The 15,807-nt window shown below is 39.6% G+C and overlaps 1 protein-coding gene across 1 annotated transcript in view; it reads right to left on the bottom strand.

The window, feature by feature from the left end:
* si:ch211-113g11.6 (uncharacterized protein LOC559008 homolog) overlaps positions 1-15,807 on the bottom strand; it is a 225,038-nt gene that overhangs the window by 93,731 nt on the left and 115,500 nt on the right. The window contains exon 5 of the mRNA XM_055163474.1: positions 11,092-11,191. Within this exon, the coding sequence (XP_055019449.1) occupies positions 11,092-11,191 (100 nt within the window). The remainder of the gene's footprint in view (positions 1-11,091; positions 11,192-15,807) is intronic.

Raw genomic sequence — 15,807 nt, 5'->3', positions numbered from 1 at the left:
GGTCCACCACTTGACTCCATGTTTTTTTTTTATTCCTGAAATATTATGGCATTTCATTTCAGTTCTATGGAGCAGCTCACGTCACCAGGCGAAGTTACAAGTCAGATCTGCGAAGAAGCGGACGTGCTCACATTTTTCTTTTTTTTTTTGTTTGTTTGCGATATTCTTAAGAAATAAAAACACCTGTAGTTGAATAAAGACTATATATATTTGTTTAATGCCATACTGTGGAACACCCAAGGCAAAGCAGATCAGATGACGGATCTTCCATCAGAAAAGTTACACATTGCACCTTTAAGTGTTTCATTCTGCTGTTTATTTATTGCAGATCATAGTTTTTAACAACAGCGTAGATTTAGAATAGTTTTTGTGGTTTGAATCTGCTCTTGGTCTTTTGTGTGTCAGTATTATTTAAGTCAGCGATAGTACTGGGTATCATTAAGAAGTTCCGATACAATACATACCTCGATGCATAGGCCTCGATCTCTCTACAGTGAACTTTTGGTTTGATACAATATATTTCAAATCGATTCAATATGGTTCAATAAAAAATAATGGTTAAATCATGACTGTGATACTAAAAGTCTTTGTAAAAAATACTCTTGGAAATATAATGATACAGCAGTTCCCGATATTGAGCAATATATCAAAGTTAAAAATTGTTATCGTGACAGGCCTAATTGTGACCTTTGGGTTGGTGGGTGAAATTTCAAACCACTTCTAATTTTTGGTTTGGTGATAATCTTTCAAGGTGCATTGTGTAACTTTCCTGGTGGAGGGTCCGTCAAATGCTATTGCTTTATTTGGAAGCCACAGTATGGCATTAAAGGGTACAGTTTGGAATTTTGGATTTCCTAGTGAGCCAGAGTGTTGGAGACTTGTGGAGACCCTTTTTGAAATATTCCATCCAGTCCTTGTATTTGCAGAGGTTCGCTGGTGCTAGGCTAGTGCATGTCAATGGCCATAGTTATCCTGCCACTAAAAACAGTATTATCCACTCCAAACATCCAAAGGAAAAGTGTCGATGTGGATGTCTGTGTCAACAGAATAATGTAAAATGTAAAATCAAACTTGGATTTGAAGGATTTATGTCTGAGCAGCAGCAGAGAGTTGTACTTTCCAATAGAAAGCTTGGCAGCGGCGGAGGGATATATGAGAAAATAGTCCCTCAACATGTAACAATTCATGTGATGCAAGGTTAGTTTAATTTCAAACATTATTCTATCAACGTACTATGTCCAAAATTGTGAACTCTTTAAACCTTTCTATCTTTGTGGAGACCAAGCCAGACCGAGTTACAGGTCAGGTCTCTGGAGAGGCTCAATCAGAATGCCAATTTTTCTAGGTATTCTTGAGCTAATTGAATAACTGTAAGGTAGAGCTGTTTAATGTCATACTGTGGAACTTTCCAGACAGAGCAATGACATATCCATAGAAACAAGCAAGTGACGAACCCTTCACGAGAAAAGTCACACGATGCACCTTCAACATTAGCGAACAGACCTTGTGTTTTGTAGCGTGGTTAGCGTTTGACTGATAGAGTCTTTAACCTCGCGTTGTTTATTGATGACTTCAATCAGCTCCTTCAGACTGGAGTAGTGGCTCTCATTAGCTGCGTATGTGCTTTTAATTGGGCCTGGCTACAATGGTGGTAAATTGGGAGAAAGCGGGACATAATTGGCACCAGTTGTTCCAGGCTACGTTTGAACGCGGCGATGAATAGAGTTAAAGAGCTAGGTTTGAAGTACGGGGAGGCGTTTGAATCTGGAGTATGTGAATTTGCATGTTATGGGTGAATGAGGAGTGATTACATAGACCGTCCTACCCGCCAGGAGGATGGGAGTTTAGTGGCGCGCAGCTGTGACAAAACTCAGCACGAAGCATTTGGGTAGCTTTGTTCTAAAATAAGCCAGTCGCAGTTTGGAGTAGCTTTGATGGTGACATATCTGGGCTAAATATTAAAATAATTAGATCGTGTGTTATTTCCGAACTTGAAGACTTGTCTACTACTTGTCATCCACTTAAGTTTTTTGCTTTTTTTTGTCCATAGCTATAATATGTGAGTCAGAGAGCAAGAATTACAAGTGAGTGAAAGTTTTGAACTAAGCAACAGTTGCTAATAGAAGATGCCAACCTATAAAACTAGACTTAAAGGTATCTTAAAGGTTTCTGGTATAGGGTCCATCAAATGATTTTCTCCATGGAGATGTTATTGCTTTGACTGAAATGTTTCAGGGTACGGGATTAAACCTTTCTATCTTCATAAAGGCCGAAACAGACCAAGCTACAGGTCAGATCTGTAGTGAGGCGACTACGCTCACAGTCAGAATATCTATTTAGGTATTTTTGAGCTATAAAACAACCTGTAACTGATTAAACGTAAGGTAGAGCTGTTTAATGTGATACTGTGGAACATTTCAGGCAGAGCAATGACATATCCACAGAAACAAGCAGGTGACGGACCCCCAACCAAAAAGTTATATAGAGCACCCTTTTTGTCAGGAGCTACAACAGTCAGAGAGCAAGAATTACCAGTGAGTGAAAGTTTGGACCTAAACCAACTTTGTAGCTACAGTTGCTAATAGAAGCACCAGCCATCCATTTTCTTCCACTTTATCCGGGCCTGATTCGTGGGGGCAGTAGTCTGAGCAGGGAGGCCTTGACTTCCCTCTCCACACACACTTCCTCCAGCTCTTCCAGGGGGACCCCGAGACGTTCCCAGGCTGGAGTCCCTCCAGCGCGTCCTCGGTCTTCCTTAGGGCCTCCTTCCAGTGGAACTTGCCCAGAACACCTCTCTAGGAAGGCGCCCAGGAGACATCCGGAACAGATGTCTGAGCCAAATCAACTGGCTCCTCTCGACGTGGAGGAGCAGCGATTCTACTCCGAGCTCCTCCCATATGACTGAGCTCCTCGCTCTATCTCTAAGGGAGTGCCCAGCCACCCTGCGGAGGAAACTCATTTCATCCGCTTGTATCCGCAATCTTATCCTTTCGGTCATTACCCAGAGCTCATGACCATAGGTGAGGGGAAGAACATAGTTTGACCAGTAAATCGAGAGTTTTGCCTTCCGGCTCTGCTCCCTCTTCAGCACAACAGCAACCGCATCACTGCAGACGCTGCACCGATCCGCCTGTCAGTTTCACTCTCCATCCTCCCCTCACTTGTGAACAAGACCCTGAGATAGATAATAGAAGCAGCAAAACTAAATAAAACCAGACTTAAAGGCCCTGTACATGATTTCCCTCTTGTATTTGTGTAAAGTCCCAGTTCAGATATATTGTAAAAGCATCTCTTGAGGTATCTGTGTAATCCCTCAATCGTCCAGGTAGGATTTATATCAAAAGAATGATTCAATCCGTCAAATGGACAAAGGTTTTGGCAGTTTTCACATCCAAGCTGCTTCTTCAGTTCTGGTCAGTTTGTTTTTTGTGGACACTGCCTTAAATCTGGGACAGGGTAACAGGGACACAGAGTAAACAATAAACAGTAAGCTAATAGTGTGAGTACACCCATCAGGGCCCTGAACGATTATGCTAATATTATGCTATTAATAGGCCTAACTAACAAATAGAATCTGTAAACAAGTCGGTGTATTATTTTCAGTGTAGTTAGCTCCTCTCTGTGGGCAGATATAAGGCAGTGTCCACCAGCGTCTGACCAGAACTGCTGGGATGCAAAAGCTTTTGTCCATTTGACAGAACTGAATCTTTCTTTTGCTACCTCTTGGGGTAAAAATAAATCCACTGCATCTAATTGTAAAGCGTAACAGGCAGTAACAGGAAGTTCACGGTTAGCATGTTAGTTAGCTTTACGCTGCAAAAAACCTGGCCAAAATTTCAGATTTAAAAACTTCACAAATCTATCAGAAAATGACTTAACCCTCTGAGACCCAAGCATTCATTTCCTGGATGAAAAAAATTTAACCTTGTTTAACATGTTTGTACTAAGCCTCTAATACAGAAAATAATTAGTTTTTTCTTTTTTTCTTTTTTTTGAGGAATCTGTGGAAATGTTGCAAAATTGCAACATTGGGCTTTAGTGTAACAATATTACAAACTTCACATTTAATAAAAGCCAACTATGTATTAGTTATTGCTCACTCAATAAAATTAAAACATATTTTTAAATTAATAAATTTAATTGAAAAAACAAAACAAAACAAAAAACATCTTTTTTTATACAGAACAGCACTAAGTACACGTATGGCCCCATAGCTGATGTGATGCCTTGTAACCTTTTCCAGTGCTTTGCTTTCATCCATCCACTTTGTGGACAACCTCAGTGTTAGGGATGAACAGAAGCAAGACAAAGTTTGGAAGATTAGGCCATGGTCTGGTGCTAGACCTAGCAGGCTTACCCTGCACACTACCTTGGTTCACATCGAAGTCACAGAGTATGCCGGAGATTCCTATTCTTGCCCAGATCTTAAAGCCCCAGGAATGGGGTTTACCATGCATATATTGCCTGATTCCACTGAACCTTCCCTTGAAAGGAATCATCATTTCATCAATGGAGTTAGTTTTGGCCATCCTGGCTTGTCAAAGCCTGATCTCGTCAGATCTCAGAAGCTAAGAATGGCCGGGCCTGATTAGTACTTGGATGGGAGACACTGTGAATTCCAGGTGCCACAGGGGGGCGCCAGTTGCAAAAACCCCATCGTTGTGTCCTTAGGCAAGACACTTCACCCACAAAGTGGTGTGTGCAGTGGAGGTCAGACGGGCAGGTGGCGCCGATTGGCAGCCTCCAGGGCAGCTGTGGCTACAGTAGTAGTTTACCACCACTGAGTATGGAGTGACTGAATAATGAACTGTAAAGCACTTTGGGGATCTTGAAAGGCGCTATATAAATGCAATGCAATGATTAATTAATTAATAAATAATAGTAAATAAATAAAAATGTATTAATTATGCTTTTCTAGCACTATCTTTAGAAACTTCTCCATGAAGGACTTCAACCATAGCCAAATCTTCCAAAGTTTGTCTTGTTTCTGTAACACTGTGGTTATCCACAATGTGGAAGGATGAAAGCAGCACTGGAAACAGTTCTCACTAACACTGTCCTCTGATTCTATTTCAAAATTATACAGTTTTATATAGTACACAACTATAAACACACACACATTCTATTGGCTCAACACTCGGGGTGAGGGATTCTCTGTGTAAAAAGGGCACCCTTTGTAACCCAGTGTTGCGTTTTTGCAACATTTACTTAAATCACTCTAACTCATATGTAGTATACTTTTTTAAAAATATATTTAACTTTCCTAACACTAATCATGTTAAGAATGAAAGAAAAAAATATCACAGATTGTTACTTACTTATACAATTGTTAAAATGTATCCAGAAAAGAGAGCTGAGTGGTCAGTAGAAGGCAGCCATGTCGTTTGACTTTGGAATGTCATATTCACTCCAATATTCATATTTTCCCTCCAAAAGTGTAATATAATGTAATACAGAGTGTTGGGTGCTGGTATATGCACTTTTTGTTACATTCAGTCAATGTGAGGCATTACTAGACAGCTCTAAGTAAATGTTGCAATTCTGCAACTGATTGGTGAAATGATCTGTCCATGCAGCAAGATCATTTTACCTGACAAGTGATCTTAAAATAAACCACCTCTAGACTAGAATGAAGCAGTCTCAGAACTAGTAAGTAAATAATACATCTGAAAACAACATGAATAAGTTTTAAAATCTTGGCCAGATCTGAAAAAATTGCAGTGTGTACCATCACAGAAATTAAATGACTAAAATTAAGAAGATTTCACTGGTAAAGAAAAAAAAAAAGTGAAATGTGTGTTTTTTTTTTTTGTTTTTTTTTTCACTTCATGGAAACCATCTGACCTTGTAAAATTAGGATTCGTTTGCTTGATGGTAGGCGAGTATTTTTTTTTATTTAACCAATCGCTGCTATTTGATCGTGACACATGTAATGTGCTGCTAACAGGGCTAACTGGTATATTAAGCTTTTCTCAAATCCCGTAGGAAGAAAGGCAATAACATCTTTCCCTTTGACAAAATTCATCAAACATTCTCTTTGTTTCAGCTTTAAATCCTCGATCTTGGAAATCGTTGCCAACGCAGAATGTATGGATTCGTCTACATCCTTCTCGACTGCTTTGTTTATTGTTGTGCTGTACCACAAAAGGGACCCAGACAGTCGCTTGAGTTTGACATCATGGCTTCACAGCTCTTTGCTGATTGGCCGGTGAGTGGTCTACAACTTCCAGGGTTCTTGCAAACTGTCTAGTGTATTCCGAAATTGAGCAGAGGCACTTGGTGAGAGCAGCCTGACTAGTATTTTCCTATTTCAACTACAAAAAGACTTGTTAGTAGACCATTTTACTTGTCTTGTGAAATCTACGTTAATCAATATAACATCTTCTTAATTCAAGTCATTTTAGCATATCTTATTTAAGACAGTAAGCAAAGCAGTAATCAAAAATTCCATGTGACATTTCATTTACTTTGCGCAATTAGGTTTTGACAAGGTAAAAATGCGTTGCTCACATTTCTGCCTCTCCGTGGGGCAATTAAACACAACAAAGCTCCAGCAGTATTTACTCTGACCTTTTTAAAGTAGTGGACCAAAACAATGAAATACAAGCTAGACTGCTGTGGAGTAACTAACATTGCCTGATGCCCATTGCAGCTGAATGACTTTTCTAGCGTGGTCACAGTGTTTCCTTAAGCATACGTTTTGGTCGGGGGTCTGTCGCCATGTCATTATTCTTTCTAGAATGTTCCACAGTATGATATTAAACAGCTCTACCTTACATTTATTCATTTACAGGTGTTTTTACTGTTCAGGAATACCAAGAAAAACAGGCATTCTGACCTTGAAATGGTTTGCCTCTCCACAGATCTGACCACTAACTTGGCCTGGTTTGGTCTCCATGAACATAGAAAGGTTTAATACCATACAGTGAAACATTCCAGACAAAGCAATAATGTCTCCATGGAGAAAAGTATTTGACGGACTATGTGAAATCCACCAATAGATGCCGAATTATCCCCCCAAAAGTATTCTAAATGTTCAAAATTGTAAAAATGTATCTATAATGACTCATGGAAGTTCATAATTCATTTTTCTACTGCTGAAATCTTATCATTGTAGAGAAAAATAACTAAAATCTTCCGCTAGTACAAACAAATTCATCATTCTATTTATCATATATATAGAACAAGAAACAAGTCTATATAGTATTTAATGTGACAGGCTCTTCATGTGTTCAGTCTTCCTGGTTTAAATGTAAATGTAAATGTAAATGTAAATGTACGAAACCCAGATTTAAACCAGGGCAAAATTGGAAATCCATTTAGCAAGAAAACTATGTCACCCAGTACCAAATTTGGGACATAACTCAGGATTTAGTAACAGTTTATCCAAATCTAGAGAAAGTTTTAACTTAACCACACAGCACTGCCTGATTCTCAGAGGATAAAAACACTTTTAAATGCAGACCGTACTCAGAAGTCTTATTTCCGCTCCATGCTACCTCAGCTGCTTTTACAAAAGACAAACAGATTTTGCACAAATACATGGAATCAATCAGATACAGCCACTTTTATATAATGTATGTTTGCACTGAGGTAGGATTCAAACGTAGACTGTATAAAGAAGTGGACAAAAGGAGTGTGAGCATTCGGCGCCAGTCAAATGAAACTCATTGAGGCCGTGTGTTGGGAGTAACAAAAGTTATAAAAGTAACAAATTACAGTAACGCATTGCTTTTTGCTGTAACGTAGTAATGTAAGGCATTACAGAAAAATTTACTCGGTACAAATGTCAGTAATGCGTGTTTACAATGCTTTTTTAACCTGGATTGAAGTGATGGGTTTTTCATTTTTCTTCTTACAAATTCCCTAAAATCTCATCATCAAGCCGCAATTTCAGAGAGAGGGGTGACTCAAACCAGCTACCATATTGTTAATGGTTGAATATCGGCTCATTGCGCCACTACCACTCTACACAGCCTAATTTGAGTGATTGGTGTAATTTTCAAATAACAGCTAAACCAGACAGATGTGGTGACAGGAAACAACTAATCACACAATAAATAGCATCCATTTGAAAAGGTCTATAATTATGATAATCGCAAGAAAAGAATACCGCATTAAAATGTGAACCAGCACTAACAATCTGAAAATTATGAGTATCATAATTGGTATTAATTCCAAGTAGCTCTATTATTTCAAATGTTGCTTGCATTTGCATATCAGTAAACACATTATGAGCTATGAGCCAAGGAAATGAGTGATCTAGAGTTAATGTGTCACTATAGCGTCAACAGAACCAGCTGATGTGAGTAGAGTACGAGTTAATATGAGCAGAGAACCATTGATGTCAGCAGAATAAGAGTTGATGTGAGCAGAGAACCATCGATGTGAGCGAAGTACGAGTTGATGTGAGCAGAGAACCATCGATGTGAGTGAAGTATGAGTTGATGTGAGCAGAGAACCATCGATGTGAGCAAAGAACCATGGATGTGAGCGAAGTATGAGTTGATGTGAGCAGAGAACCATCGATGTGAGCGGAGTATGAGTTGATGTGAGCAGAGAACCATCGATGTGAGCAAAGAACCATGGATGTGAGCGGAGTATGAGTTGATGTGAGCAGAGAACCATCGATGTGAGCGGAGTATGAGTTGATGTGAGCAGAGAACCATCGATGTGAGCAAAGAACCATGGATGTGAGCGAAGTATGAGTTGATGTGAGCAGAGAACCATCGATGTGAGCAAAGAAAGCAGATGTGAGCGAATATGAGTTGATGTGAGCAGAGAACCATTGATGTGAGTGGAGTATGAGTTGACCTGAGCAGAGAACCATCGATGTGAGTGAAGTATGAGGTGATGTGAGCAGAGAACCATCGATGTGAGCAAAGAACCATCGATGTGAGTGAAGTATGAGTTGATGTGAGCAGAGAACCATTGATGTGAGTGGAGTATGAGTTGATGTGAGCAGAGAACCATCGATGTGAGCAAAGGATGAGTTGATGTGAGCAGAGAACCATCGATGCGAACGAAGTATGAATTGATGTGAGCAAAGGACCATCGATGTGAGCAGAGAACCATCGATGTGAGTGGAGTATGAGTTGACCTGAGCAGAGAACCATGGATGTGAGCAGAGAACTATCGATGTGAGCGAAGTAAATGGTAAAATGGTCACATTTTTCTATAGCGCTTTTCCACCTTCAAGGCACTCAAAGCACTTTACAACAAGGAACCACTCACCCGTTTACACACACATTCATACACCAGTGCACGCAGACACTGTGGGCAGGGTGGGTTAAGTGTCTTGCCCAAGGACATAACGACAGCATTCATCTGTGGGAGCTGGAATCACACCAGCCAACCTGTGGATCTGACCGCTCAACCTGTGATGTTTATGTCGACCTTCAGATCAGTGGGCGAATGCTCTACCAACTGAGCTACTGCCGCCCCAGTCGATGTGAGTCGATGTGAGCAGAAAGAGTGAGTGAGTAGCAGAGAATGCAATGTTTTTTTTAGGGACACTCAAAGAAGCTTTACAGAGCTCATTTATTCACTTATAAGATACTATTGTAGCAACAGAAGTCGCAGACTGACAGAAGCGAGGCTGCCAATCTGCACCATCGGCCCCTCCGACACACACTAACACTCACACACACACACACACACACACACACACACACACACACACACCACTTTCATACTAGGACACAATGAGAGTTTTTGCCACTGGCGCCCCACTGTGGCACCTGATTTTCCCAGCGGAGTCCCATCCAAGTAGCCAGGCCCAGCCCAGATCAGGCTTTGACAAGGAGGTTTGGCGAAATAAGTACCAGTGGATCGTGTGAGCAGTGTACTCTTTGATGTGCACTGCAAAACTAAAAATCTAGCCAGGTTAAGATTACTTGAATTGCTTGAAGTTTTATCATGATTTCTCTACCAATCTACCAATGGAACAAGACTTTTTAACAGAAAACTGAAAATACATCTTGCTACACTTATGATAAGAAAAACAACAACTCTTTGCACTTAAAGTAAGAAATAAAATTGAATGTTGCTTGAATTAATAAAAACACACTTACTCCATTGGTAGATAATTTTACTTAAATCTAATCAAATAAAGCAACATGTTCTTAACTCAAGTCATTTTAACTTAGCTAGATATTGCTTTTTGCAGAGTGAAGGGAGTACGAGCGAACATGATTAGATGTCATGTGAGTGGTTTGTCAGCCGTTGTGAGCAGAGTACTGATCGATGTGAAGGAAGTATGAGTTGATATGAGCAGATTATGAGTCGATGTGAGTAGAAAAGGGATGGGTTAGCGATACAATTTTCTTTATCAATCTTCGGGAGAATTAACAATCAAACGCTACGCACAGCAACCTACATTCGGTTTGTCGATTAAATTAACGTGATCAACAAAATTCTTAATGATCAATTATCAATAAGTCAACTAATCTACTAATCAACTAATGTCCATCCCTAGAGTAGAGTACAAGTTGATGTGAGTATAGTACCGATTGATCTGAAAGGAGTACGAGTCGATGTGAGCAGAGAGTAGTAGAAGATGTGAGTGGATGTCATATGAGGAGTGTATCAGTTGACATGAGGGGAGTACCCGTCGATATGAGCAGAGTACGAGTCTTTGAGAGCAGAGTACCCGTTGATGTTACTAGAATACCAATGGATGTGAGTGGAGTGGAGCGAGTCGATGTGAGTGCAAGTGGACAGTGCAAGTACTAGTGGACGTGAGCAGAGTACCAAGAGAAGCGAAAGGATATCATGTGAGTCGAGTACCGGTCAACTTGTGGTTGAGTTATGAGAGCAGAGTACCAGTGGATGTGAGGGGAGTACCAGTTGATGTTACTGGAGTTCCGAAGAACGTGAGAGGAATATGAATAGGACCTGAGTACCAGTTGACGTGAGTAAAGTACCAGAAGATCTGAGTGGCGTATGAGTCGATGAGAGTAGAGTACCAGTCGATGAGAGCAAAGTACAAGATGATGCGTACTGGAGTACCAAAGGATGTGAGAGGAATACAATACCGATGTGAGTAGAGTACCAGTAAATATGAGTGGAGTTCAAGGGTTTTGGTGTTACCTGTGGCCAGACTGATGGACTTCTGCGACGGGTAGGCTGGAGAGATGTCTGCGGCTGAGGAGATGTGGCCCTGGACGTCGGTGAGCACTGTATCATTCACCTGGACACACAAGGACGCACATGTGAGAAGAAAACAAATCACCTACTACACAGAACGGTGCTGTAGTTGATTTATACTATCTTAAAAACATGAAAAACTCAGCTTTCACTTTCCTAATCCAGACTGTAGACAGAAAAACGGCTGCCCCTCTGTCTGTAACCGCTGCTGAGAGGTTCATCATTTCTTTCTCTACATGATCCTGTTGTTTTTATTGATCTATTTTGTCTGAAAATCAAGATATGACCATTAAAAGCAGATCTTCTCTCCCCAAGATCAGCTCCTGCTAACATTAACAACAAGTTTGACTGACAACTACTGCTCTTCGTTGCTAAGTGCTCGTTCTGTGCCAAAGCAGTGGTGTAGGAAGGAAAGGGGAATGCATCTTCAGCATCTTTGCTCCTGACTGGCTTTTTGGTTGCGCGCATGGAATAGAATTTTTTACAAATTTATTCTTATTTATGGTTTTTTGAGGCAGATTTTTAGTTTTTTAAATGGTATGAATATTTTAAAGGAGACGTGTAATATCCAAATGTGGGATGCACTTTGTGTGTGGCTGTTGAGTTTGGATCAGCTGGACTGCGCTGCTGTGGTGATCTGAGACATTACATACATCATTTAATGACCAACTGTGCATTTCCACTAACCTGACTCATCAGACGATTTCACTCCGTCTGACCTCGCAGCATTAGAATTTGTTTGCTCAACAGTAGGTGGGTACTTTTTAATTTAACCAATCACTGCTATTTGATTGTGATATATGTGATGCGCTGCTAATGGGGCAAAATGGTATATTAAGCTTTTCCCAAATTCCGTAGGAAGAATGGCAATAAAGTCTTTCCTCTTGATAAAATTCACTAAACATTCTCTTTGTTCCGGCTTTAAATCCTCAATCTCGGGAACCAACATAGAATGAATGGCTCTTCGCTGATTGGCTGGTGCCTGAACTCTCACCTCCGGGGTTCTTGCAAATCATCTAGTGTATCACGATTCCTGACCTAGTCGCTGGAGAGAAATGAAATTGAGTGGAGGCACTAGGTGGCACCAGCCTGGCTACATTTCTACTGTCACAGCTGATACTTTTGGCTCTTTACTTTTTATTTTTGCACAACATTTCCGAAGCATTCATAATCCTTCTAACACATTTCCATTTATTCTATCAGGCTCTATATCAAAATAAGAGTATAGTTTTGTATTGTGTAATGGACATACAGCTCATTTGTCTGTATTTAAACACACAAGAAAATAATTCCCTTAATCTCTCTAAGGATGTTCTTGTTCATTTGTTCTTTGATTGATTGTAGCTGCTGTTCTGCCTTCGGACTGCATGCCACACTTACGGTGTCTCTTGTGGTATTGTTAACTTGGTGGTTGAGACTAATAGTCCATGGTGACTTAGTTTTGAGACTGATTTGTTTTTCTGTTACTGTAATTTATCTACTCTATTTTTGTTAGCCTACTTTTAGTTAGACATTTAACTCCTCTGTTAAATATTATATATATATATCCTCTTTTTGTTAGTTTTACCTTTTACATTCCTTTTAAATAAATTACAACTTTAGTTTTACCATTTTACATCTGGGTTCTTTTGTTACTTCCCCTGTCCCTAGCAGAGCATGGGTCATAACAAATTAAGAATAACTGCGATAACTGCCAGCCTCGATGAGTTTCATTTGGCTGGATCTGAACACTATGGGTAACGTCACATTCCCTCAGTCCACTTCTATATACAGTCTATGTCTATTCTTAGCATCGATGTCATTCACTGCAATGAGTTTAGAAGAGCTTCTCACAACTCTCAACAGCGATAGGTGTTTTGCAACAACTAGCATGCTAACAGTGCACCAGCATTATCTCATGTTTCCTGACAATAAAGACAGCAGAACAAAAAATACTCTATTATATGAATAAAAAGAGTGCAGCATATTGTAGGCAGAGATTGCGAGTCTTCTCATGTATATACACCCCTCAAACCGTATCGTATAAAATTAGACATGTTCTGAAATCTTGTATCAGTTCAGCAGTTCATATTTCAGTCTTCTCTTGAATGTTAATGCACCAGTGTTATGCCACTTTTCTGTTGGGGATTCTGCCGCCTGCTCGTCTCCATGGAGATGTTTTTGCTTGCAGTCTTTCACAGTGCGGCGTTGTCATCAAAAATGAACTTAATAAAAAGAGAGGATGGGATTTTAGACCGCACCAATCCCCCTGTTATGGTGCACTGAGACTTTTTGAAGTTTTTCTGAATTTTCATAAAGTTATTTTATGGCATGAAATATATTTGTTAAAGATTCTATATTATGCAACATTTACTCTTGTGAGCTTTAAGACATGTTGGAATGTGGTTACCTCCTCAAAAACATACCTGGAGTTGTGCTTTGTTTCATTCGCACGTTTGAGCGTCTCCAAAACCTTTTTACCTTCAGTTCAGTATGATACACATCTCAAGCAAGGCCAAAATGTACATAAATTCAAGTTGTTATATAATCATATGGTCTAATGGGTCTTAATATTGCCTTCTGTAGTGCTGGTTTATGCTTGATGTTTCCTGTTTCTAGTATCTGTTGTCTGTTGCCATTATTGATATCATTAACCTTACCATTGTTGTTAGGCTTATGTATGATGAAGTTATGTTACCAAGCTATAACAGTTACTCATTGTCCACATTTGTAAGTAGTTCATATAGTTTAATGTAGGTGTCTCCAACCTTTTTACTCCTGTGAGCTACTTTTTGTAAAATGAAAATGCCAGAGAGCTACTAAAAAAAAACGCTGTCACACCTTGACGATTTAGCCAGCTTATGCCAACATATGAAAAATTTGGCAAATACGCTGGCGTACGTCGGATAAATTCTAGCCAAGTATTGTATAAGTTATGAGCACGCTGAAGCACGCTGGCATACGGCGACATACGGGAAGGTCGTCGAAAAATTTTGAGCATGCTGAAAATTTCTCAACGTATGTTTATACATCCTGCATACGCGGGCCATAAGTTGTAGGTAAGCTATGCGATCATTGACACAAGTTAATTTAAGTTTCTCATAAGTCCAAATACATTGAGATCATGTCTAGCGTACACATAACTTATGAGTAACGTGCTTTGAACCTATGTGTAACTTATATCAAACTTATCTCCAATGCATATTGACGTATGCAGACGTATTTGACATGTTCCATACGACTGCAGAACTTACTGAACATGTTTCTTTCTATACGCTGCCGTGCGCTGTGCAAAAGTTAGACTGTCATTAGGCATAAGTTGTGGACGCTGGCAACACGCTCAGCATTAGTTGGTATAAGTTTTCTATAAGTTATCAAAATGTTCTATATAAGTTACTAATACGCTATGTATACGTCCAACTCGTTACGAATACACTATGTATACGCCCAAAATTTAAAAAAAAACATCGATGGTTCAGCGTATGCCAGCGTTTTAGGGAAATTCTGGTACATCGGCATACATTTTCTAAATCGTCAAGGTGTGACAGGGCCTTAATTTTAGCAGAAATTTTGAAATATAAGAGCCATGGTAACCCGAAGATGAGGTACACATAGATTTCAATAAGACATAACCCACTATCCAGTTATCAGTGCACAAAATTAGGCAACAAAATTATACATTTACAAAGGAAATAGGCATTAAAGCAATGAAATTTGAAATTCCGAAATCCCTTGGCAAGCTACTTGGAAGAGGGTGGAGAGCTACTGGTAGTTCCCGAGCGACAGGTTGGAGACCCCGGTTTAATGTATAATGTCTGAAAAATGAAATGAAATTAAACGAATGCTCATGTTAAATTAGAAGAGGGGAGTGGGATTAAATAAATTTTCTTCTTCCCATTCCTTTTCGGGCAATTTTTACCTGGTCCCCAAAGGGTTGACCAGGTTTTGTGTTCACCCTGTGTGTGTTTGTGTCTGTGTGTCTGTCCACCCGCAATAATTCCACCATTTATAGACCGATTGTCACCAAATTTGGCATGTGGCTCAAGCCCCTGTGCCCGGTGCTGCAAAAAAAGTTTAGTGACTATCTGAGGTCATTTGAGGTCACACGGGTTAATTGAAAGGTCACGCCATTATAAAGGATCGTCAATTTCGTCAATTTCTGAACCATCTGCCGGCTAAAATATTCACCCAATCATCACACAAGTTGTCACACACATAACTGGGGTACAGTGGATGTTACAGGTTGAAACTGATTCAAGGTCACATGAAGGTCAAGGTAACCAAGGCCAAATATGCGTTTTTGGTTATAATTCCGTGAAGGATCAAGCTCGAGCAATGGGAGTGGTCTTAAAATCTCAGAAAAATTATGATCTATTTATAATTCTATGCATTTGTATAGTAAAATATTACTCGTTTTTGAGATAATCACTAATTATAATGGTTCGTTTCTCTTTCAGTGTATGCCGTTAAAATTCTAATTGGAACAAAAATAATTTCCATTTCTTCTTTTTCTGGTGATACACAACACACTGATCTACAGTTACACAACTAACATAAACACAACTCATGAAAAATGACATTTTCATTAAACACTAGTAAACACAGACATTGTCATGTGTGACCAATATCACACACATGTTCATGGGCCTGTACAGATACACACATTACATTGTGGATATA

Source organism: Boleophthalmus pectinirostris, unplaced genomic scaffold, assembly GCF_026225935.1.
Source record: "Boleophthalmus pectinirostris isolate CB_2022bp ecotype Guang Dong unplaced genomic scaffold, ASM2622593v1 HiC_scaffold_6, whole genome shotgun sequence".
Lineage (NCBI taxonomy): Eukaryota > Metazoa > Chordata > Actinopteri > Gobiiformes > Gobiidae > Boleophthalmus > Boleophthalmus pectinirostris.
This window is presented reverse-complemented; position numbering and strand designations above follow the sequence as displayed.